Source organism: Anolis sagrei, chromosome 2 (assembly GCF_037176765.1).
Source record: "Anolis sagrei isolate rAnoSag1 chromosome 2, rAnoSag1.mat, whole genome shotgun sequence".
In the NCBI taxonomy this organism is placed as follows: domain Eukaryota; kingdom Metazoa; phylum Chordata; class Lepidosauria; order Squamata; family Dactyloidae; genus Anolis; species Anolis sagrei.
Genome location: NC_090022.1, coordinates 140749819 through 140771271, shown reverse-complemented (window position 1 = coordinate 140771271; position 21453 = coordinate 140749819). Strand labels below are relative to the sequence as shown.

General features: G+C 40.2%; 2 protein-coding genes across 2 annotated transcripts; both read left to right on the top strand.

Moving 5' to 3' along the window:
* The first annotated feature begins 1181 nt into the window (after window positions 1-1181).
* LOC132768279 (transmembrane protease serine 12-like) lies at window positions 1182-10747 on the top strand. The gene is made up of 5 exons (XM_060764015.2): window positions 1182-1337; window positions 6600-6804; window positions 8025-8290; window positions 9731-9873; window positions 10387-10747. Exons 1-5 carry the CDS (start codon window positions 1247-1249, stop codon window positions 10624-10626), a joined length of 945 nt encoding a protein of 314 aa, XP_060619998.2. The 5' UTR covers window positions 1182-1246; the 3' UTR covers window positions 10627-10747.
* A 2199-nt stretch (window positions 10748-12946) lies between these two features.
* On the top strand, window positions 12947-20295 carry LOC132768280 (transmembrane protease serine 12-like). The gene is made up of 5 exons (XM_060764016.2): window positions 12947-13152; window positions 14741-14939; window positions 16264-16529; window positions 19042-19184; window positions 20011-20295. The coding sequence occupies exons 1-5, from the start codon at window positions 13050-13052 to the stop codon at window positions 20242-20244; spliced, it is 945 nt and encodes a 314-aa protein (XP_060619999.2). The 5' UTR covers window positions 12947-13049; the 3' UTR covers window positions 20245-20295.
* The last annotated feature ends 1158 nt before the right edge of the window (window positions 20296-21453 follow it).

The following is a 21453-nucleotide window of genomic DNA, read 5'->3' as shown; positions in this document are numbered from 1 at the left end:
GGCCAAACTGGGTTCAGCTCAACTGGACGGTCGCGATTTCCATCTTGCAGGATGGAGACAAGTGATGTAGCTTCCTCCCCAGGGCCAGTTTGGGACATTGCCACTCCAGACCTTCCTCAAATTTTGTAGCACTTGATCTACAAAACCTATGCCAACAACTTTTCTCAGTCTCAGAGGTGCAACAAGATTGCTGTACATGCTGATCTAGACTAACATACCTTTGTGTTTGAATTTTAAGTTGCTGAATATGATAGATTGAAGATCGCTAAATCTCCACAAAAGAGACTCAAAGCAGCTTACATTAAAAACATTACAAAACAATTTCATATCTACAGATATACAAACAATAAAAGAATTCAGTATCAGTGAATAAAAATCTAATTAAAATCCATAGAAGTGGAGTAAAAACATTCAAAGCTAAAACCACAGCACAGCTTGATTTGATCATAAACCTTTAAAAGCTCTAATTATTTTAATGCTAACTTTAAAAAAAATCCCGATTTTTAAAAAATGTTATTTTTATCTTTGTGGTACCAGTTATTTTAATGTTGACACGTATAGTATATTATCCTTGCCAAATTATCTACAAAATATAATTTAAGACAAGACAGGAAAAGCACCATCAAATGATTTGTTTACAACACAATAGTATACATAGGCCACATGTACGAAATCTAATTTAGACTGTTTCTGAATTGGGTAACAAGCAGTTAATAGCAGTGCAAGTACAATAAGTAAACTGACCAAAAAATAGAACTAAACATGAAGAAGTGAATAGTGCATCAATTATGCTTATTTTGTGTGCTATGGATGACTTAAATAAACAACTTTTATCATTTCAAGCTTCAAATTTTTTCATTTACCATATCCTTCTTACAGGTATGGGCAAACTTAGGCCCTCTGGGTGTTTTGGACTTCAACTCCCACAATTCCTAACAGTCTACGGGAATTGTGGGAGTTGAAGTCCAAAACACCTGGAGGGCCCAAGTTTGCCCACACCTGTAACATATTGCTAGAAAGATCCAGAAAAGAACGTGTCACAGCATCTTTGTTCACTTGATGAAAGTAGATTTCCGAGGGAAGAGGCTGAGTAGATGGGGGCAAATAGGTTTGGGAACCTCTGGTGCAGAGGCAGCCCGGGTCCCGCCCACTTGGCCACCCAGAGTCACGTGACGCTCACGCGCCCTCTTCCCGCCCAAGGGGATGAGTTCCACTTTCGCCCGCCATTTTGTTTTCTAGGGGGAAGATGTTCCAGGGTTTCTCCTCAGACTCGGCTTCGTTTCTGGCGGTTCTGGTGGGGCTCATTAAAGCCCTGTCCGTCACGAGCTTTGAAGGCGGTGAGCACGGCTTCTCCCCGCTCCTCGGCCCTGAGCCGGGCGCTCCTTTGCGGGAGAAAGCGTCGAAAGAGGCCTCGCGTCGGGGGAAAAGGGAGGGATGGCGTGCGCATGCGCGTGGAGGGTACCTCGGAGTCGGACGGAAGGAAGGAAGGCTTGGTTTCTCCTCAGAGAGAGACCCGGAAACTCCGCTCCCTCGCGCCTTTTCGCCTGGTCGCTTCCCTCATGCGTAGAGGAGCGGGGTCTCTGTGGGTAGGGAAAGCGACCAAGCACCTTCGGACGTTTCCTCTCGCTTCTCACCTGAGCAGAGCTGTTTGTACCAAGGCGTGGTGCCAGATAGGTTTCAGACGGAATCGATAGCTTCACAAATCCCGAGCGATCTTTCTGCTCAGACCTTGAAGTGTTTTCCTAATGCCTCGTAAAATCAGCTTGGGGGACCGGGGGGGGGGGCATTACAAGCATGAGAAAGATACTTAAAGCACTTCTCGATTGACATCTGTGCACACTATGTCAGCACTGGGTAATGTTGGCTATTTTCGAGTAATGCTGTGAAAAGCATATATGAATCAGTGTTTACTATGATTGCTAGATTGGTTCCCCGGGGCCTTGGTTTGGTTTGAAGGCCTCTGTGATAACTAGAACCTGTGTATTGGCTCATTTCAAATGGTCAAGAGTCTGGAGAACAAATCCTATGAGGAGCAGCTTAAAGAGCTGGGCATGAAGAGAAGGCTGAGAGGAGACATGATAGCCGTGTATAAATATGTGAGAGGAAGTCATAGGGAGGAGGGAGCGAACTTGTTTTTTGCTGCCCTGGAGATTAGGACGTGGAACAATGGCTTCAAACTACAAGAAAGGAGATTCCATCTGAACATGAGGAAGAACTTCCTGACTGTGAGAGCTGTTCAGCAGTGGAACTCTCTGCCCTGGAGTGTGGTAGAGGCTCCTTCTTTGGAAGCTTTTAAACAGAGGCTGGATGGCCATCTGTCAGGGGTGCTTTGAATGCAGTTTTCCTGCTTCTTGGCAGGGGGTTGGATTGGATGGCCCACAAGGTCTCTTCCAACTCTATGATTCTAATTCCAGTTATAATCAATGCTATAGTAAAACGGTCCCCTTGATGGCGCAGCTGGTTTAACCGCTGAGCTGAATTTGCTGGCCAAAAGGTTGGCAGTTTGAATACAGGGAGCAGTCACCTCCCGCTGTTAGCCCCAGCTTCTGCCAATCTAGCAGTTTGAAAACATGCAAATGTGAGTAGATCAATAGGTACCGCCTTGGTGGGAAGGTAACGGTGTGTCATGCAGACCACATGACCTTGGAGCCGCCTACAGATGCCAGCACTTTGGCTTAGAAATGGAGATGAGCACCACCTTCCAAAGCTGGACACGACTAGACTTCATGTCAAGGGGAAACCTTTACTTTTACTTTACTTTATAATATAACAGTGGTCCTTTATATTCATTAGGTTTGCTTTTGGGAATTTTGAAAAAAAATATCTTCTAGCCATAGCAAATTCTAATAATGGAGACTGGCAATTTTGAAACATTACTTTTCCAGTGGAACGCCTCCCAATAAGAGAAATATTGTGTTCAAGTGATCAGGCTATTGGCATCTGTCATATATTTGTTTACTGCTGTGATGTGTTGCACTTTCAAACTAACCTGAAAACTAAGCCCTCTGAGAGGTTTAGAAACACATTGAGTACATTTAAAAGATAAATAAAAACATAAATATATCAAAATGAGAAAATAATAACATGTCTTTATTGTTAATAAGATAATTCAAAACATCCTAGAAGCAACCAGCCCCTCCTTATTAGATGTAATGTTAGGAAGGGCAGAGGCCAGGTGTACAAGTGGGCAGCCAGACGTGACCTTGTCAAATCCTAAGGCCCTCTAAATTGAGAATTCTTCCATCACAACTTGAGTCCTATGGTGGTCTGGACACCTGCACAGCTGGAATCATACCAGTTGTGTAGTCACAATATTTGCAAGTAGCTTCATCTTCAAAATACCTAGAATATTTGTCGTATAACATCTAAGACATGATCAAATTCTACGTTTTTTATTATAGTCAGCATTATCTTTTACTTATTGAACCCCTCCTACTTGCATTCTGCAGCTCTCATTTTTCATTAAAATCACACATTGTCAAATTAACATTGTATATTTCTATGTATTAGGGCCCCCGGTGGTGCAGCGGGTTGAGCTGCTGAATGTGCTGATTGAAAGGTCAGCGGTTTGAATCTGGGAGCGGGGTGAGCTCCCACTGTTAGGCTCAGCTTCTGCCAACTTAGCAGTTTGAAAACATTCAAATGTGAGTAGATCAATAGGTACCACCTTGGCGGGAACGTAACAATGCTCCATGCAGTCATGCTGGCCACATGACCAGGTGTCTACGGACAACACCGGCTCTTTGGCTCAGAAATCGAGATGAGCACTACCCCCCAGAGTCTGACATGACTAGATTTAATGTCAAGGGGAAACATTTTACTTCTACTTCTATGTATTAGAACTTTAGCAAGCATTTGCAAATGCAGAGTAACAGGCAAATATAGATCTACAGAACAACTGGATGATGCGACTAGAAAATGATTTTAGTAAGGAGACGCTGAGGATTTATGTTTTTATTGTTTTTGTATGGTTTTTATATTATATGCTAAATGTTTTTAAATGTATTTTATGTTGTTCGGGGATTGAATTGTGCCTAGTGTGCCTAGTGCCTTGAGTTGCCTTCGGGCTGAGAAAGGTGATATATAAATATGGCAAATAAATTAAATAAATAGCACAATTCCATAGCTGTTGTTGTAAACTTTTTGGAGATTACATTTTATAGATTTACACTGTGTTACCTAGCGTGTGGGAAAGGTCTTATGAACTCACATATGTTAGAAGGAAGAGGAAAATGGAGGAAGAAGTTTTGGGTGAAGAATACTACTCTAAACTGAGGAGAAGAATTTATTGGAGGAGCAGGAGACCTAGATGTTCCTTCCTCCGATCCTGTTTTACAAATTACTAGTGGGTTGCTACTGCACCCTCTGGGTTGATGCTATTAATGAATGCCAGGTGGTGTGGTTCAAAATAGGGTCTCAGTTATCATAGATGAGGGAGCCAGACTGGGTTGCATTAATGAGGCCTGAGTAATAAAGTAAGCAGTATAGATCTGATTCAACATTGTGCACTTGGTGCAAGGTGGAGTGCAGGCTTGGAAGAGTGACTGCCACCCATAAAGGTTCTGTTTTGCTCATTTGGAAGGCAGTCTGCCCTGCATCAGCCTGCTTTTTATATATCACCTATCATAGTGTTTGATGGCTGTAATGCTTTGGCAGATTCAAATGTGTTGGAGAACCCTAAGCTTATTGGTTGTATAACAAGATCAACTGAGGACTTCATGGTTTCCATGGCAACTTTTAGTCTGTTTCAATTTATAGTAAACCTGGTACATAATTCAGAGGAAAAAAATCTTAGCATGGCTTTGATTACAGGTTGTGAGAGTGGAGATCTGTAAGTAATTTAGCTATTGTGCAGCCAGTTTGATCTCACAGTGCAAATCCCTCCCTGGAGATGTGGGTAACTGATTGAGATTTTCTAGTACAGGAAGCTTATAGAATCTGATAGATACCAGGATGCTATGGGGAGTTTTTCAGTAGTCAGTGCCAAAGTTTCTGCCAAAATACTTGTTTCATATTATACTCATGACATGTTTCAGCAGGCTTCCACTTATGCCCTGGAATTTGCATGCTCTCTGATTTGCCGAGGATCTTTAGAAACTGAAACAGGTCAGAGGTTGGACTTGTGTAATTGTGACCAAATGTCCATAAAGATGTATTGGTTTGCTAACTTTGTTAGGTTGAGGTATACATTTTTAGGTCAATATCTTAAATTAATTGTATTTAAAATATATTTGAAGATGTTTGAGGAAATCATTAGGATAATTGGGGTATAATAATAAAACTTTATTTTTATCCTGCCCTATCTCCCTGAGGGGACTCAGGGCAGTTTTTTTTTTAAAAAGGCAAACATTCAATGCCGACAAAGTGTAACAAACAGATCAATAAAATAAACAACAAAATTGCAATTTAGATATACAAGTAAAACATTTAGAACATTTTTGACTAATAAGTCAAGTAATAATAAACAGTTAAAATATTAAAAGTATTAAGCAATTTGTGGCAAGTATGATGTGATTAATCTACTAATGTTACTCAGTTTTATTTTTTGTAGCACCTGGACCAGGTGATGATGTGCATGTTCTGAACTAATACCAGGGTGCAATAATAATCTGTATGAAATAATATGAAATTATATCTTCAGGTGCGGTCCATGCAGAATACAGCTGTTCAGGAACTCTAGTGGTGGCTGCCTACAATCAAGCCATGTTTAAAATTTATCACCAACCTTGAAGACTCTAAGTAAACTAATGTTTACCTCTCAAGGTTGGGGTCCCAATAATTTTATCCCAGAACAGTTAGTAGCACTTCCCAAAGCCTCTGGAAGTATTGCTGGTAATTTTGCTGAAATTTTGTTTGGAGCATTGTACACCCTTCAACATGACAGGAATAGATGAAAAGGTTTACAACATTATCAAAAAGAAAGTGAGGAGACAGTAGTTTCTTGTTTGGGAAAAAGCCTGATCACTCACTGCCTTTCAAAAGGCAAGCAGATCCAACTCCCAATGCAATGAAATGGCCAATTGAACTTCCCAGAGCCTCTTGTCAGAAGCACTTTTGGTCATTTGTGGAGTGGAACTCAAATTCAATTGGGATAGTTACAAAAAACAATCTTAAATGCCACTTATGAGCCATACAACACAGCTTCTCCGTTATTGCCCTCTGTTAATTTCTGATACTTGAAGTAAATTCTTTTGACATTCTATATCCTTTGAAGTATGGCTGTGTAATACCAAAAAGCCTGCACTCCTTAATAGTGGCACCTGACCACTTAAACACTCTCACATACAATTTGAGAGGCAAAAACCCCCTAGTGCTTCATTAAAACTTTCCATTATCTGTAAAGTTAATAAAACATTTGTTTTAATTTTATAATTTTATTATATGTATTTCAATTGGGACATTTTAATCCAAACTACTTGAAGATGTTATTGTACAGAGTAGTATTTTTAAGTATTATAAGTCTGTTCACGCATCTCAGGTCATCTCAGTGAGATTGTTACCTCTATTCTGCAAATTCTCTGCCTAGGACTGCACTAACAATTTTCAACGCTGTTTTGCTTGCTATGACTTTTGCAAATATTGTGTGTTTTGACTTCTAGATTGTGGAACAAGGCCTTCTGTGAATGACATGACACTAGATACTTGGATTGTAGGTGGACATGATGCTCAGGTCGGGGCATGGCCATGGCAAGTTAGCCTTCAGCTCTACCGCGTTGCATTAGGTGGATATCGCCATGAATGTGGTGGCTCTTTAATTGATAACAACTTTGTGCTGACAGCAGCACACTGCGTTAAAAAATGGGTGTATGTATCTTTTAGTTCTTAATTGTGTTCTATTCACCCCAAATATTATCAAAATTAGGAATTCAAAATTGCTACCTAATAGTGTTCTGATGAATGGGATGTCTGTCCATAGCTGCCCCAATATTCTTTTTTATAAGAATGAATTTGCTTTAGAGAATAATGCATTTTAAAGCATCAGTGACCCTCCTACTTCTCTCCCATATAAGATTGTTGCAAGTCAAAAGAATCATTCCAGACTGTTGATTATGAACCCAGATTTTTTTCTATTTTTCACTTGTAAAGGAGAAAGAATCATTGCACAATGCTGCCTGAGTAGTAGTGTTAGAAGTACCTGTCTGGAGGCACCATAATATAGAGAGGAACTATAGAGCAAGGAGGTCAACAGGAAAGAGCTGGGTGAAATGATAGCCAAAGCCAGCAACTGGAAATGGAATTTGATCTGGTACACACATGCCTACTGCCTTTCTTGCTGTGTTCTGTACACATTTTTCTTAGTGGAATCTCTTAAACAATGTTTGCAAATGAATCATTTTGTGTGAATGAGTTCTGAAGTTATTGTGTCTAAATCCGTAATTGTTTTTTCGTGGATTATGGAAATACCACAAACATTTTTATTTTCCTTTGAGGTTTTTATGTAATCTGTAAAATAACTTGGGGCTGTTTCATGCTGCTACTAAGATGATACAATTACATCTGAACAATATATTCTCATTAGTATTTACATTAGAGATGGAAAGCTATTCAGTGTTCTTAGGAACTGAAATTTGTGGTTGGAGCTTGAATTTTAAAAGGCATAAGGGCTCACCAGAGTTAAGACTGAAAAAATATTTCACATTCATAACTTTTTAAAGATCAATCATAACTTATATTGGTCACATTTTAATTCTTGTAATTCTGTACAGCTGTGTTAATGGACTTTTCAAATTAAGTGTATTCATTTCCAGTTGCTTGCATTCATCCAGTAGTTATTTATTGTCCTTTAATTTGTAGTAGTATAGACACTTAATTACACAAAGGACAACTTTTTGCAGAGTGAAATTCAGTGACACCTGGGAACCTTGAATAGTAACTCCTGTGTCAATGACTGTGTTCCACTTTATAACATGCACATCTTTCCCTGAGTCTACACAATATGTTAAGTTGTAAATGTTTCATTTCTTTAAAGTCTAAAATACTTTCAAGTTATAGTAATTGATTCTAAAGATGTTTTATTGTCATAGGAACCCGGAGTATTGGCGGGCTGTGATTGGCTTGCATCACCTTTACAAATGGAAGTCTCATACTATAGCTGAACGAGTGAGAGATATCATAATCCATCCTGATTTCAAAGAGGGCAGCTATGAAAATGACATTGCCTTGTTTAAACTACTGAAGTCTGTCACGTACAATGAATATATTCAGCCTGTTTGCTTACCTGACATTTTTCATCTAGTGCCTGATAAGAACCTATGTTACATAAGTGGATGGGGAAAAAGAGAGAAGAAAGGTAAACCTTTTCATTCTTCTTCGGAATAAACTGATATAGTTTGTTGTGTTGTTGTTGTGATTCTAGTTTATTTCACACATTACAGATAAGACCTGTACATTCAAAGCCATGGTGATGCATATACATTCACATTTTTATGGCCAGAATCATATATGCCATTTTTCTTAGCTACATTGTTTTACCAAGATGACAAAAACCTGGAGTTTCTCTGAATAAACTTCTACTAGAAATGTCGATGAGTGCCATTTAATTTTGATGCGGAAAACAAATTTATAGGCAGCTCAGAATCATTGTGTATTTTAATGAGAACTGTGTATCTTTTGCAGCTGGTCTGGCTGTTATATCTTGCAGTTCTAGTTTTTTGGGTTTTTCTCAGGTAAATCCAATAGCACGTGCAATACATTTGCATCCATCTGTTAGGTAGACCAGAATTTCTTCTGAGAATGTGAAATGGATGATGTATTAATACTATCCATAAGATATTGGACTTCTAGTCAGAGAGGGAGGGGTGTATTCTCCCAAGACTTAATGGGATTTTTTAAAGTTATAAAGCTTGCTTTTGTAGAAATAGCCTTCCCCATCTGCCCATGAGTAAATGGTAAGGAGGATTTGTCATTTCCTTGTTCCAGCAGTAGGATGGCCTAATTGACTAAAGGCTTCTGTGTTATAACTTCTTTGTATACTATCAGTAAAACACTTGGTCTGTTTATCCTGTAGATATTTGTGATGCTCATAATATGAGCTTGTAAACTTCTCCTACATCAAACTAAAATAAATGTAAATATTTATTGGCAAAATTCATTTATTTCACCTTATTACTTTGGATAAAAGCTGTGGAGTTTTAAATTGTTAAGACATTATGAACATTGTCTAATCTATAGAAGACAGCTCTATCTACAAATCTCATATTTGCCAGCACAAATGTAACAGTTACTTGGAAACTTATATGACTAGCTTTACACTGAAATATAAAAAACAAATAATCTTCTCCAAATGTAGCTACCTTCACTTTTCAATCTACATATTGTATAACTTGCTGTTCATATTATACTGATGTATATGACAAGTAAGGAAAAACTGATTGAATTAGGATGCTTTATCCAGATGGTGTTTTTAGTGCTACTACTTCAAAGATTGTAGAATTTTATTTTTTCTTTAGATTTTTTGAATTTAAAAAAAATGACAAAAGTGGCAGGAAAACACGTGAGATTAACCCAGATCTCTGGGCGTTTTAGTTACCACTCAAATTGTTATGCTTGCTGGATTTCACTCTTACACATAGCACCCAAGAATACTCATTTAAGAAATTGAAAGAGTGTTGGCATTAATTAATAGTGATTTCAATGAAACTGTTTTGATAGAAATAAAAAATGAGATTGCCTAACTGTGAATGGCTTACCTTAAGCATACTCCCAGCAATATTTTGTGCTTCTTTTTCAGGTAAATTTAAACTTACATTACAAGAAGCACAAGTAGACATTCTTCCACTATATACTTGTAATAAGTATGAGTGGTATAAAGGGATAATATCAAGAAATGTGATGTGTGTGGGCTCTGCAAGTGGACATGTAGATAACTGCGAGGTAAAGTAGAAATAACCCCTTCTATATTTTAAGCATATTTGGCCAAACTGTATTTCCAAGCAATAAGTGAAGGTAGTAACAAAGTAACCTAACATCTTTTCCTCAAATTACTATCTCTTTGTGACAAAATTTACATTAGAAATCTTGATAGACTGACCTTAGAAATACCACAATGTAATATTTCTAATCACTTCTTTACAACATGCACAATATGTTCTTGATAATGTATTAAAGTAGAGAACGAACCTACCTTCTTTAGGTTACGCTCATTGAACATGTAGCTGGTATACTAATACATTCACTGTAAACTTTTGTAAGCAACCTATTCATAGGGAATAGATTCAAATCAAAGCATGATTACCCTTTTCAGATTTTCCAGAGTTATCTACATATATCTGCTTGTAAAGGAGTATGCTTTTAATATGTGGGTTTAAGTGAGACTCATTTCTTCTATTTCATCCCTAGACTTCAGAATGCTATAAGCAATGCTGAAGTATATTTTTCATGTTTCAGGGAGACAACGGTGGACCACTAATGTGTCATTTTCAAAATGTCACCAAATATTATATTTTAGGAATCACCAGCTCTTCTGCTGTCTGTGGCATTCCAAAACATCCTGGAATCTATGTTCGTGTAGTCAACTACAGAAGTTGGATAGATTCATATCTATATAATAAAACAAGTACCATCAGCATTCAGTGTGGCCTCACCCTTTGGATTGCAGAATGGCTAATCATTCACCTACTTCCATAAAGAGGCAGATGTCTTTTGCTGAACTGGAATGCTGAAGTATTGCTTTCTACAAACAATGCTACTTCTGCTCAGTTTATTTCATAAAGTTTATTATTTAAGCTACCAAAATATTTGCAGTCTTTTTTTTTACATATATGCACTCAAAGCATAAGTATGATAAGTGGACACTATACATCATCTAATGAAAACGTTCAGCATGGGCTAAAATGAAGTGTGGACTATATCAAATTGGCCTCCCTACTTTGTTAAGGCAATCACATGAAAGTGGCCATGCCCTGAGTGACTTTGGATCAACTCTGTGCCAGGCTTTCGTCAGCACATTTTTTCTTTAGTTGCGTCCCCTCACTGTAATAAATAGGAAGTAATTCAGTTATGTCAGCTCTAAGATTAACTCATTTCCCAGGCATCAAAAACTTTGGCTTGTTGAGAGAGAAGCTTCTAAAATCTCCCCCCTTAATTTGTAACCATATGCTGTGGGAGCAGTTTCCACAGGAACAAAAACGCAGTTGACTGCTGACTGGGGCATCGAAACAAGAGCATAAAGAAGACTGCAGCCAAAGGCCTCTTTCATGTTGCACTACAGCATTCAAATACTAACTGCATGGACAGGGCTGACCCTACTTAGCTTTCAGGTGGGATCTGGTGTCTTTAGGGGAGTGGTAGGAGCTCCCGGTGGCGCAGTGGGTTAAACCCCTGTGCCGGCAGGACTGAAGACCGTCAGGTCGCAGGTTCAAATCCGGGGAGAGGCGGATGAGCTCCCTCCATCGACTCCAGCTCCTCATGCGGGGACATGAGAGAAGCCTCTCACAAGGATGATAAAAACATCAAATCATCAGGGCATGACGGCTAATTCTCTCAAACCAGAAGCGACTTGCAGTTTCTCAAGTCACTCCTGACAGGACAAAACAGGGTTTCCAACCTGTGGTCCATGGACCAACAGTGGTCTGCAAGAACGAAATATAGTCTGTGGCCTCACCATTACTACACCGTTGGCTCAAAACCATGTGGTAACGAGCGACCGGTCTCACAAAATTGGGGATGTTGGGAGGGGAGAGGCTGACGACCCACAAAAGATTACTACTACCACATCAGATCTAGATTATGAAATATGGTTTTATGTGGGCGAGCAGATGGTGACTACTGGATGGCATATGTTCTGTTCAGAAACTAAAGTTGATGTGGTCTATCCAATGCAATTTTCTGAATCGGCACCACAAACAACCAACCCAAATCTAAAATTGACCAAAAACTGATTTGTAACCCATCTGGTACTAATGTTGGAGAGTGGTCCCTGGTCAAAAAAAGATTGGGAACCTCACTGACTAGAGTTCAACGTAACTGTAATTAATTAATTTTTATTGCAAAATAGTTCCAGTATTATTTATTACGCACCTGGAGGGTCGTCTTAGTATCAAGTGTTCATCTGAAAAAAATGTCAGCTATGAGGTAAATCCCACTTTAATCATTCTAGATTCATGTTCAAAACGCAGTTGCAGGTAAATGTGGGCTGCCAGTTGTTCAGATCAGCAATAAATACAAGAAGAAAAAATGAGGTACAAGGCTTTCTAAGAGCCCTTCCACACAGCCCTATATCCCAGAATATCAAAGCAGGAAATCCCACATCAGAGTGTGGGCTCAGATAACCCTGCTCAAAGCAGATATTGTGGGATTTCTGCCTTGATATTCTGGGATATAGGGCTGTGTGGATGGGCCCTAATATTCGACTGTCCTCTACTCTTGCTAACAGTTGGATTTTTAACAAAGAATGAGGAAGAAACAAAACGGACTGCTGGGACCTGCATACTTAATCATTGCCTGTGGATTAGGGTTGTCGTTACAGCACAGGCTGGGCACAGAGCCAGTGTTGCAAAGTGACTGGAACGCCGGACGAGGCCTCAGGGAGAAGAGGGCCCAAATCCCGGCTCCTCTGGCAGATCTCAAAGGGTGGCAGTGGAAACCTCCTGAACACATCTTATCGAAAAGTACCCCATGATTGGGCCACTTTTGTCACCATTCAGTGAAACCTAGCTTCAGAGGTCTGGAGAGGCACCAGCGCTGTTGGGCAGAAAAGGCGAAAGGCCTTGTAAAACTACAGCTCCCACGATAGCGGTTCCAGTGGGATCAAGCAGCATTCGTGGTACAGTGTGGAGGCCCTTTGCACCTTTTCTCAGCGTAGAAGTCTCTCCAAGATCTTTGCATGATGATAATTAAAGACCTACATGTATTCCGCAGCTGCCTCCTTTGGGCGTCCCTCGACCACGCCCTCCTGGCAGATTCCCCAAAGGAAGGAAGTCTTCCATTTCCACCCCCGAGCCGGAGAGCGCGCAAACCATTCCCGCCGCGCCACGTGACCTCTGACGTCACGCCCCTGCGGTGAAGAAAGAGAGGGAAAGCGGGCCGCCATTTTGTTTCCTCGACGGACGATGCGGGGCTGCTTCCACCCCGGCCTGCCTGCCTGTGGGGTGCTGCTGGTGCTCCTGAGTGAACTGCTGCCGGACGCTCTCTCCGATATCATCCCCATAGACGGTGAGTAGGAGTCCCGCTTCAGCGGCGGGCGGGCGGGCGGGCGGGGGGGGGGGGGCTCCAAGCTGACCCCTCCCCCGGCTTCCTTGCCAGGCGGGAGCGCGTGTTATGCGCCTGCGCGTCCAGCTCAGCCGCAAGCGCGAGAGGCCGAGGAGCGCGCGCGCGCCTGCCTGCCCGCTCGCTCGCGCCGTCCGTTAGGGCGGCGCTCCAGGTGTTTTGGACTTCAACTCCCACAACCTGAAACAATTATGAAATGGACATAAAACCAAGCATCTTGATTTATTTATCAGGAGATATAACCGAGTAGGGCTCCAATCCCCAGATGGCCATGGAAACCCACTTGGTGCCTTTGGGTGGATCACACTCTCTCGGCCTTAGAGGGAAGCAATAACAAATCTTGTTCTGAATATATCATTCCAAGAAAAAAATAAATTATAGGTTCACTTTTGGATTGCCCTAAGTGATGAATGACTTGAAGGCATGCAACGATAACGGATAATTTTCTAGGAGCCCTCAATGGCGCGGTGGGTTAAACCGCTGACCTGCTGAACTTGCTTACCAGAAGGTCAGCAGTTTGAATCCTGGGAGCGGCGTGAGCTCCTGCTGTTAGCCCCAGCTTCTGCCAACCTAGCAGTTCAAAAACATGCAAATGTTAGTAGATCAGTAGGTACCACTCTGGCAGGAAGGTAACAGTGCTCCATGCAGTCATGCCAGCCACATGACTTTGGAGGTATTTATGGACAACATTGGCACTTTCGCTTAGAAATGGAGATGAGTACCAACCCCCAGAGTCAGACATGACTGGACTTAATGTCAGGGGAAAATCTAACCTAATTTGCTAGTATGTCTTTTCTGGATGCTGTGACACTTCTAAGCTGGGGGAAAAATAATCTCACACCATATTTTGTCCATTATGGAAATATGATTCACTTACTAGTGTTACCACACTGCAACCATGTTGGGCTTTTTGTGATAGAAAGGATGCCTGTATAGGTAAAGCTCTCTCATCAGAGATGTGATTTCTTAATATTGCAGCAGGCCTGTGCTTCTATGCCATATTTTCCTGGCTTACTTGGCAGAAAGTGTCAGAAAGAATATTTGAAACCAACCAACAATCCAGTAGTTAGATATGCTGCTGGTGTGATATACATATATCTGCATATAGTCTGCAGATCCTAAAAAATGAAACAGAAGTTTCAAATATCAAAAAGCTATTCAGAATAACATTGTTGTAGCTGCCACATGGAAACTGAAAATAGATGGAGTAGTACTCATTTTCTAGGGCAGGGAATTACATCATACGTTACTTTGAAAAAAATCTCCATGGGGAAATGCACTGGATGATTGGGTGAATAAATATGTAGGATTACTTTGACCCAAACATTACTGGTATCTGATCCTGGGTAGATTACTATTCAGGAGAAATGTATTTCCAACCCCTTGTTTTCAATCAGAGGCTGGGCTAACACATGACAAGATCCGTTGTTTAGTAAAGCAGATCTACTTGAATTCCTTCCTGATTATCGATTTTGTTCTCTTGGATGTTTTCAAAACATAGCATTTTACAATGTATCTGTGTTCTGATTTTTAGAATGTGGAACAAGGCCCGTTGTGGATGAAATAGCTACAGGGAGTCGGATTATTGGTGGACATGATGCTCAGCTTGGGGCCTGGCCCTGGCAAGTTAGCCTTCAGATTTATCATTTTGGTGTAGGCTATGTCCATGTGTGTGGTGGTTCCTTAATTAATCACAACTCGGTGCTAACAGCTGCACACTGTGTTAAAAGGGGGTATGTATACTTCATTCTTAAAATCTTTCCTCTTAAAAATCTAAATGAAAGTAAAATATTTAGATAGATCTATTGGTTGAATATGAATATCAGACATTCAATATGTGATCATAAGTTTGTGAATTCACCTTGTCCTCCTTAAATATTTTGTTGGGCTAGACTGAAAAAGTATATGGGAGGCTGTCTTTGTGACTCAAAATCCAGGAATGGCGGTGGGAAGCATCACAGAAATGACACCTGCATTGTTAGCTTTTGTGCTGTTAGAATCCAGTTTCTATGTGTTTTCACGGAATATAGTAAATAATTCAAGATAGGCTACAACGGAGGAGGCCCAAATGGAAAGGGAAGCAGAAATGTAAACATTTTGGAAATTTTGCAGCCAAAGGGAAAAGCTATTCTATTTTATCCTAGAAAAAATGAAAATTTTCAGAAAAAAAGAGACAAAGGTACTCTTATCACAGACTGAAAGTCACTTTGTGACTTTAAGAACATAAATGCATTATCCGTGGGGAAGGGGGAACAATTCAGACAGTGGAAATGGGTCTGCTCTGACTCCAAAGAGAAGAAAAAGAAAAATGCAGGCGAAACGTCAGGAGAAATTCCTCTAGAACATGGCCCTATAGCCCGAAAAAACCTACAAGAACCTAGTGATTCCAGCTATGAAAGCCTTCGACAATACAGAAAAAGAAAAAGCTTTGGTCTACCTGAGAGCAAACTCTTACTTCTTCTTGAGAGCAGCAGCCTCTTCATTGTTCCCCAAGAGCAGTATTTCTCAACCTGGAGGTCGGAAGCCCTGAGGGGTCACCAAAGACCATCAGAAAACACATATTTCTGATGGTCTTAGGAACCCTTTGGCAGAGAAGCCTGAAGATTTCTTCACCTATCCTTCTCTTCCTTTTTGGAAAAAAATTGGCGAATCCTCCCACCAAAACTCCTCCGCCTGCTGTGATTAGCCAGCCTCTCAGCCAAGGGAGGGCTGTTTCTGAGACTCCAAGCAGAGAGGGGAGAGCACACTAAATCACAGTCAATTCTTCCCAAATCCCTCCATTATTTTCTGTTGGTCATAGGGTTCTGTTTGGGAAGTTTGCCCCAGTTCTATTGTTTGTGGGGTTCAGAATGCCCTTTGAATGTAAGTTAACTACAAATCCTAGCAACTACAACTCCCAAATAACAAAATCAACCCCCCCCCCCCCCCCCGGCAACTCCACTGGTATTCAAATGTGGTTCCAGGCCCTTATAGTTTTTCATAGTGTGTGATGCAAGAGTATATGACATTGCAGTTCTAAACATAATTGATTTAACAGAAGTGTATCTTTTGTTTTAGGGATCCTGGGTTTTGGAACGCAGTGATTGGAATGCATCATCTTTATAGATACCAAACACATACAAGAAAGAGCCGGGTCAGGGCTATCATTATTCACGCTAATTACGACCAAGCCACATTTAAAAACGATGTTGCTTTGTTCAAATTAATAGATTCTATCAAATTCAATGAATATATCCAACCTGTTTGCTTACCTAATGGTCCCCTTACTATAACTAATGAGACCCCATGTTACATAAGTGGATGGGGAAACACAGTGGAGAAAGGTAAGTCTTTCATTTTATTTCCCTCTTGAAATTTAATCTGTTGAGCATGAGGAAGTAATGTGATATTTCATTTAAATGTTAAATATCTTTGCAGTTGATGGAAGCTATCCAGGAATCGGTTGTATTTCCCACTCATTTTTAAGTCAGGTCTGTGAAAATGCTTAGTTCCTTTCTATAGTTTCAGGAGGAAGGCAGCTGATTAAAAGTAGAACCCAGACTATAGACAACAACAAAAACAATAATAATTTTAATCACTGCCCCAGAATAGAGGATGAGATAGAGACTTGCATCTAGGGAGCTCAGTCTTTTTTTTTAAATACATAGATATGGAATTCAGAATCATTGTTCAGACTGTACTTTACAGCAAGTGGACCTGAATGTCTTTGGTCTACTGACGATTATGAACAATATGGACTATAGGTATACTTAGACTGAGGTATCCTCATTCATTGCCATTGGGCTTGCTAGTCAGAAATCATAGGCGTTGTAGTCCAGTAACACTGAGGGCCCATTCAGAAAGGCTTTTGGGGAGGGTGGGGCTGTCTCTCTGTCCTCCAAGAAGGTTCAATGAGAGCAAGTGGACACCCCCCCCCCCCAGAAAGGCACACACTTTCGGGGGGTGGGGGTGGACTTGAACCCGGAAGCAATCACGTTTAACAAATGTGAATGCTCCTGGGTTAAAGAGCTGTCTGGAACTGCCCCTAGAGTACCACAGGTTTTCCAGCCTATAATAAACATAGTTTAAATTTATTTTCTCCTTTAGCTGTAGAAACTCTCCAAGAGTGTGGTGCAAAATAGCAGTATGACAATCCCTGGTGCCAAAAGATACACAGGGGACTAATTAGTAGGAGAAAACAAAGGCAGAAGTGGAAATACACTATATGTCATCAAATCAAAGGTACACTTCTTCCCGTTTAAGAGGCATCAAAAATGGTGTGCCTTAGGTTCGATGGCACCTTAGATTTTCCAGTTGGGATTTTTTCTAACTACCTTACTACTAAGGAAGGAGGAGGAGCAGCTCTGCCATTTTGTCCTCAACCAGTCTGGCTGGGCTAAATGCCACTGCCTGTTTCTGCAGCCTCCTTCACTGGCTCATAAATGTAGTAAAATAAAAACATGCAGACAAGATAACTTATGGGTTTCTTCACACTCCCTCCTCACTTCACAGGAAAGATGGCACTATAAAGCCACATTGAAACAAAAACAAAGGTATTGTTTTTGTTTTTGAAAATGACACTGGAGATTAGGGAAGCAGAGCACATGGTATTTGATAAAGTGGTGCAATGCATACCTTTATCTACCTAGACAAAATGTCCCTAAAGTATTTTCTGATAGTGTGATGAAAGAAAGATGCTTAGCATTATGCAAGTCAGGAATCTGCTTTTCAAGGCTCTGAACACATTGAGAAGTTAACCTATCAGCTGTACCAATAGACATCTCATGACTGACAAGATAAATATCATAACCTGTGAAGATTTCTGAAGCCAGATCTCATATTTTTAGCATGGAAATCATACATTTTACCACTAAACTCTTTTCCCTCAGCTGCCACAAATTTTCCTTGGAAGGTGTAAGCTTAAGCCAGAGAAGGAATGGGAGTACATTTTTAATAATAATAGTATTGCCCACCTCCCCTTTTGGCTCCAAGTAGGGTACAATAGGTTTAAGACAGAGAAATAAAACATAACACTATTAAAATGCATATAACAATAAACACTAAACCACACAGATAAACTGGAAGTTACAACTCACTGGCTAGACCTGTTTTGCTGTTGTAATTTTAGAGTTGTTTTGCTGTTGTAATTTTAAAGATTTTTAAATACTGGTAGCCAGATTTTGTTCATTTTCAGTATTAAAAAAACTCTAAAATTACAACAGCAAAACAACATAGAGGAAACAAACAAGGACACCTAATCACCTCTCAACAAAAGATTGCCCCAGGCACTGCCAGGCCATCAAATGCTAACCAAGGTGGTCAGATGAAACATTCACACCTAGCTCCAACAGACAAGAGTCCTTTGTCCCACCCTGGTCATTCCACAGAAATATAAACCCATTTTCCTAGTTCCAACAGACCTCACTACCTCTGAGGATACTTGCCATGGATGCAGGTGAAATGTCAGGAGAGCATGCCTCTAGAACATGGCCATATAGCCCAAAAAAACCTACAATAACCCAATGGTTCCGGCCACGAAAGCCTTCGACAATAAATTAATCTTTTGTTGGCATCTTTTTTAGGCATGCATACATACGTATATTATTCCTGGTGTGTGCTTATAGTGACCCTTAGGTGAATCTCTCACAGGGTTTTCTTGGCAAGATTTCATTCGAAGGAGTTTGCTTTTGGGGTGGTGTTCGGAAACATTTTACTGTTGCCATTTTTATTTTTGTGATTCCAACATTGAGCTAAGGGGACCCTATTCAGGGCTGGGGCCCACGGTTTAAGAAGCAGTGCATGAGAGAACATTAAAACCAAGCCTCTTTTGAAATTTTGTGTTGTTTTTCAATACAGGTAGACTCAGAGATGTCTTACAGGAAGCACAAGTAGATGTTTTTCCATCTGTACTCTGTAACCGAATTGACTGGTATGCAGGGACAGTAACAAAGGATATGTTTTGTGCAGGTGCAGAAAGTGGAGGTATTGATAGTTGTCAGGTAAAAGAGAAATATTCATTTTAATATATACTATTTATTTATTTACTGCATTTTTACCTCGCTTTATCTCAACCCTGAAGGGGACTCAGAGCGGCTTCCGGATTGGCAATATTACAAATTACAGTATACATTAAAATAATAAAAAGTAATAAACACAATGGCATATAAATACATTACATATACTGTTAAACATAGTTTGCTGTTATAAGGGCTGGATCAAATTGACCAAGATCCATCAAGACCACTGGGTTACACAATATTTTATTAGTATAGGGGCTCTTTCCTCTTAACTCTCACTCTTTCTGTCCTGGTTTGCTACAAAGGCTGGAGGAAGGGCTTTCTTAGGAGCGGCTCCATCTATTTGGACGCTCTCTGTGAGAGCGTGCCTTGATATGTTGTGGTTGCCCTTGCACACCTAGATAAAAATGAGGAGACACTGCCCCCAGCGTGACAGACATTAATGAAAGGGGATAAAAAGTACCTCCTGGAACACTCTGAAAACTACACATTTTCATGTAACTAACAATATTCCAGCCATTGTTTCATTTCAGAATTGCTTGGGACTTTATTTCTGTTCAAACAGGCATTTGAAAATAGATGCTGAGGGGTGCTCCAAATGTGGGAATTGCCTGCTTCTGGCTACTGCAGTCTAAATAGGAAAAACTACAGAATTTGCAGACTTACCCATGTTTGATAGAAAAGGTGTTTTCTTCTAGTGATTCATGAAAGTCGGATGTCAGATCTTACTGGATTGCAGTTTCTCCCCAACCTTAAACTGTGAGTGTTAGCAGCATTCAAATTGTTTTCTTTGTGTTTCATGTTCCAGGGAGACAGTGGTGGACCTTTAATGTGCTATTTCCCAGATGCCACCAAATACTATCTGGTGGGAATCACAAGTTTTGGCCTTGGTTGTGGTCGGCCAAAACTTCCAGGAATCTATACACGCACAGCTCATTACAGAACTTGGATAAATTCTCACATTTTTTTGTTCGACAGAGCCATCGATAGAAGTATTTCACATGCTCTCATTCTTTGGACTCTAGTGGTTAGCCTTGCATAATGTCCTGTGGAAAAGAAACCCCTTATTTTGCTGTTCTTGTATAATTATATTATCATACTGCTTTAAAATAAAATATATTTTTCAATTCAATGCAGATAACATTTTGCAAAGTGAGCTGTAATATTTCTTCAGGTTCTTTGTTCCTCTCATAGAGAAAGGGGCATATGGTTATAAGAACGACTGTTTTAGCCGTGTATTCTGCCAATATTTGCTGTTGTCACATAGTATTTGAAGAACTGGGATATTAAGGCCGGGGTCCTTCTGCTGCTGGACTGTAAACCTCTCACAGACTAGCCAGCTTGGGAGCCTGGCCACTTGGCATTCGCCGCTTGCATATGGGGATAGTAGTTCATTCCCAATGTAGTTCATTCCCTATGTAGGTGAGCCTAGAGTTTCTGTGATATAATGTCCCAATAGGATTTCAGACTAAATCAGGAAATAGATTTGTACTTACAAGATCTGCCATTCTTTTTAATGACGCCACGTAACTTACTAAATGGTAGTACTAGAATAGACTGGAGCTCACACACATAACAATCTGTTTCTGGGCCTACAACCTCTACATCTTTATTTCAACAGTATAGTTTGGGGGATAAGAAAGTACTTTCGTTGCTGCTGTCCATAACTGCAGATCTTATGAGTTGATAGTAATAAATCTATCTTTTCCCCTGCCCTTGCTTTACACTATTTAAAAGGTTTTTTCCTGGGTTAGAAATGTCATTTCCTGATTGGCTCTATCATCAAAACATAGAAAAGGTTTATTAAACCGCAAAAACTTTGTTTTTGTGGGACATCTGCAGCACATTTTGCTGTAGCTTTTCAGTGAGTATCTCAGACTCTCAACCAATTCAACATAGTTTTTTGCAGCCACAAAAACCAAGTTTCTGGAGCATAACAATTACTTTCAAAGTAAGTATCACACCATTAAACAGGAAATAACACTTTCAAAGCAGGAGCAGAAAAAATGTCAAATGTTGTTACATAGTATTATTACAGTTTAGTCTTGGTTGCTTCTTCTAGTCATTCTCCTACAAGCAAAGCCTATCAGCTAGAAACTGTGTGTTAACAAAAACACTGAAAAGTCCAGAACAAGCCAAAAAAGCACTACAGCCAATCAATGTATATTCTGTGCAGAGCTTGAATCTGAGACAAAAAAATCAGAGCACTGGTGTTAACACGCTGTAAAATCCCTGAAACAGAAGGTAAACA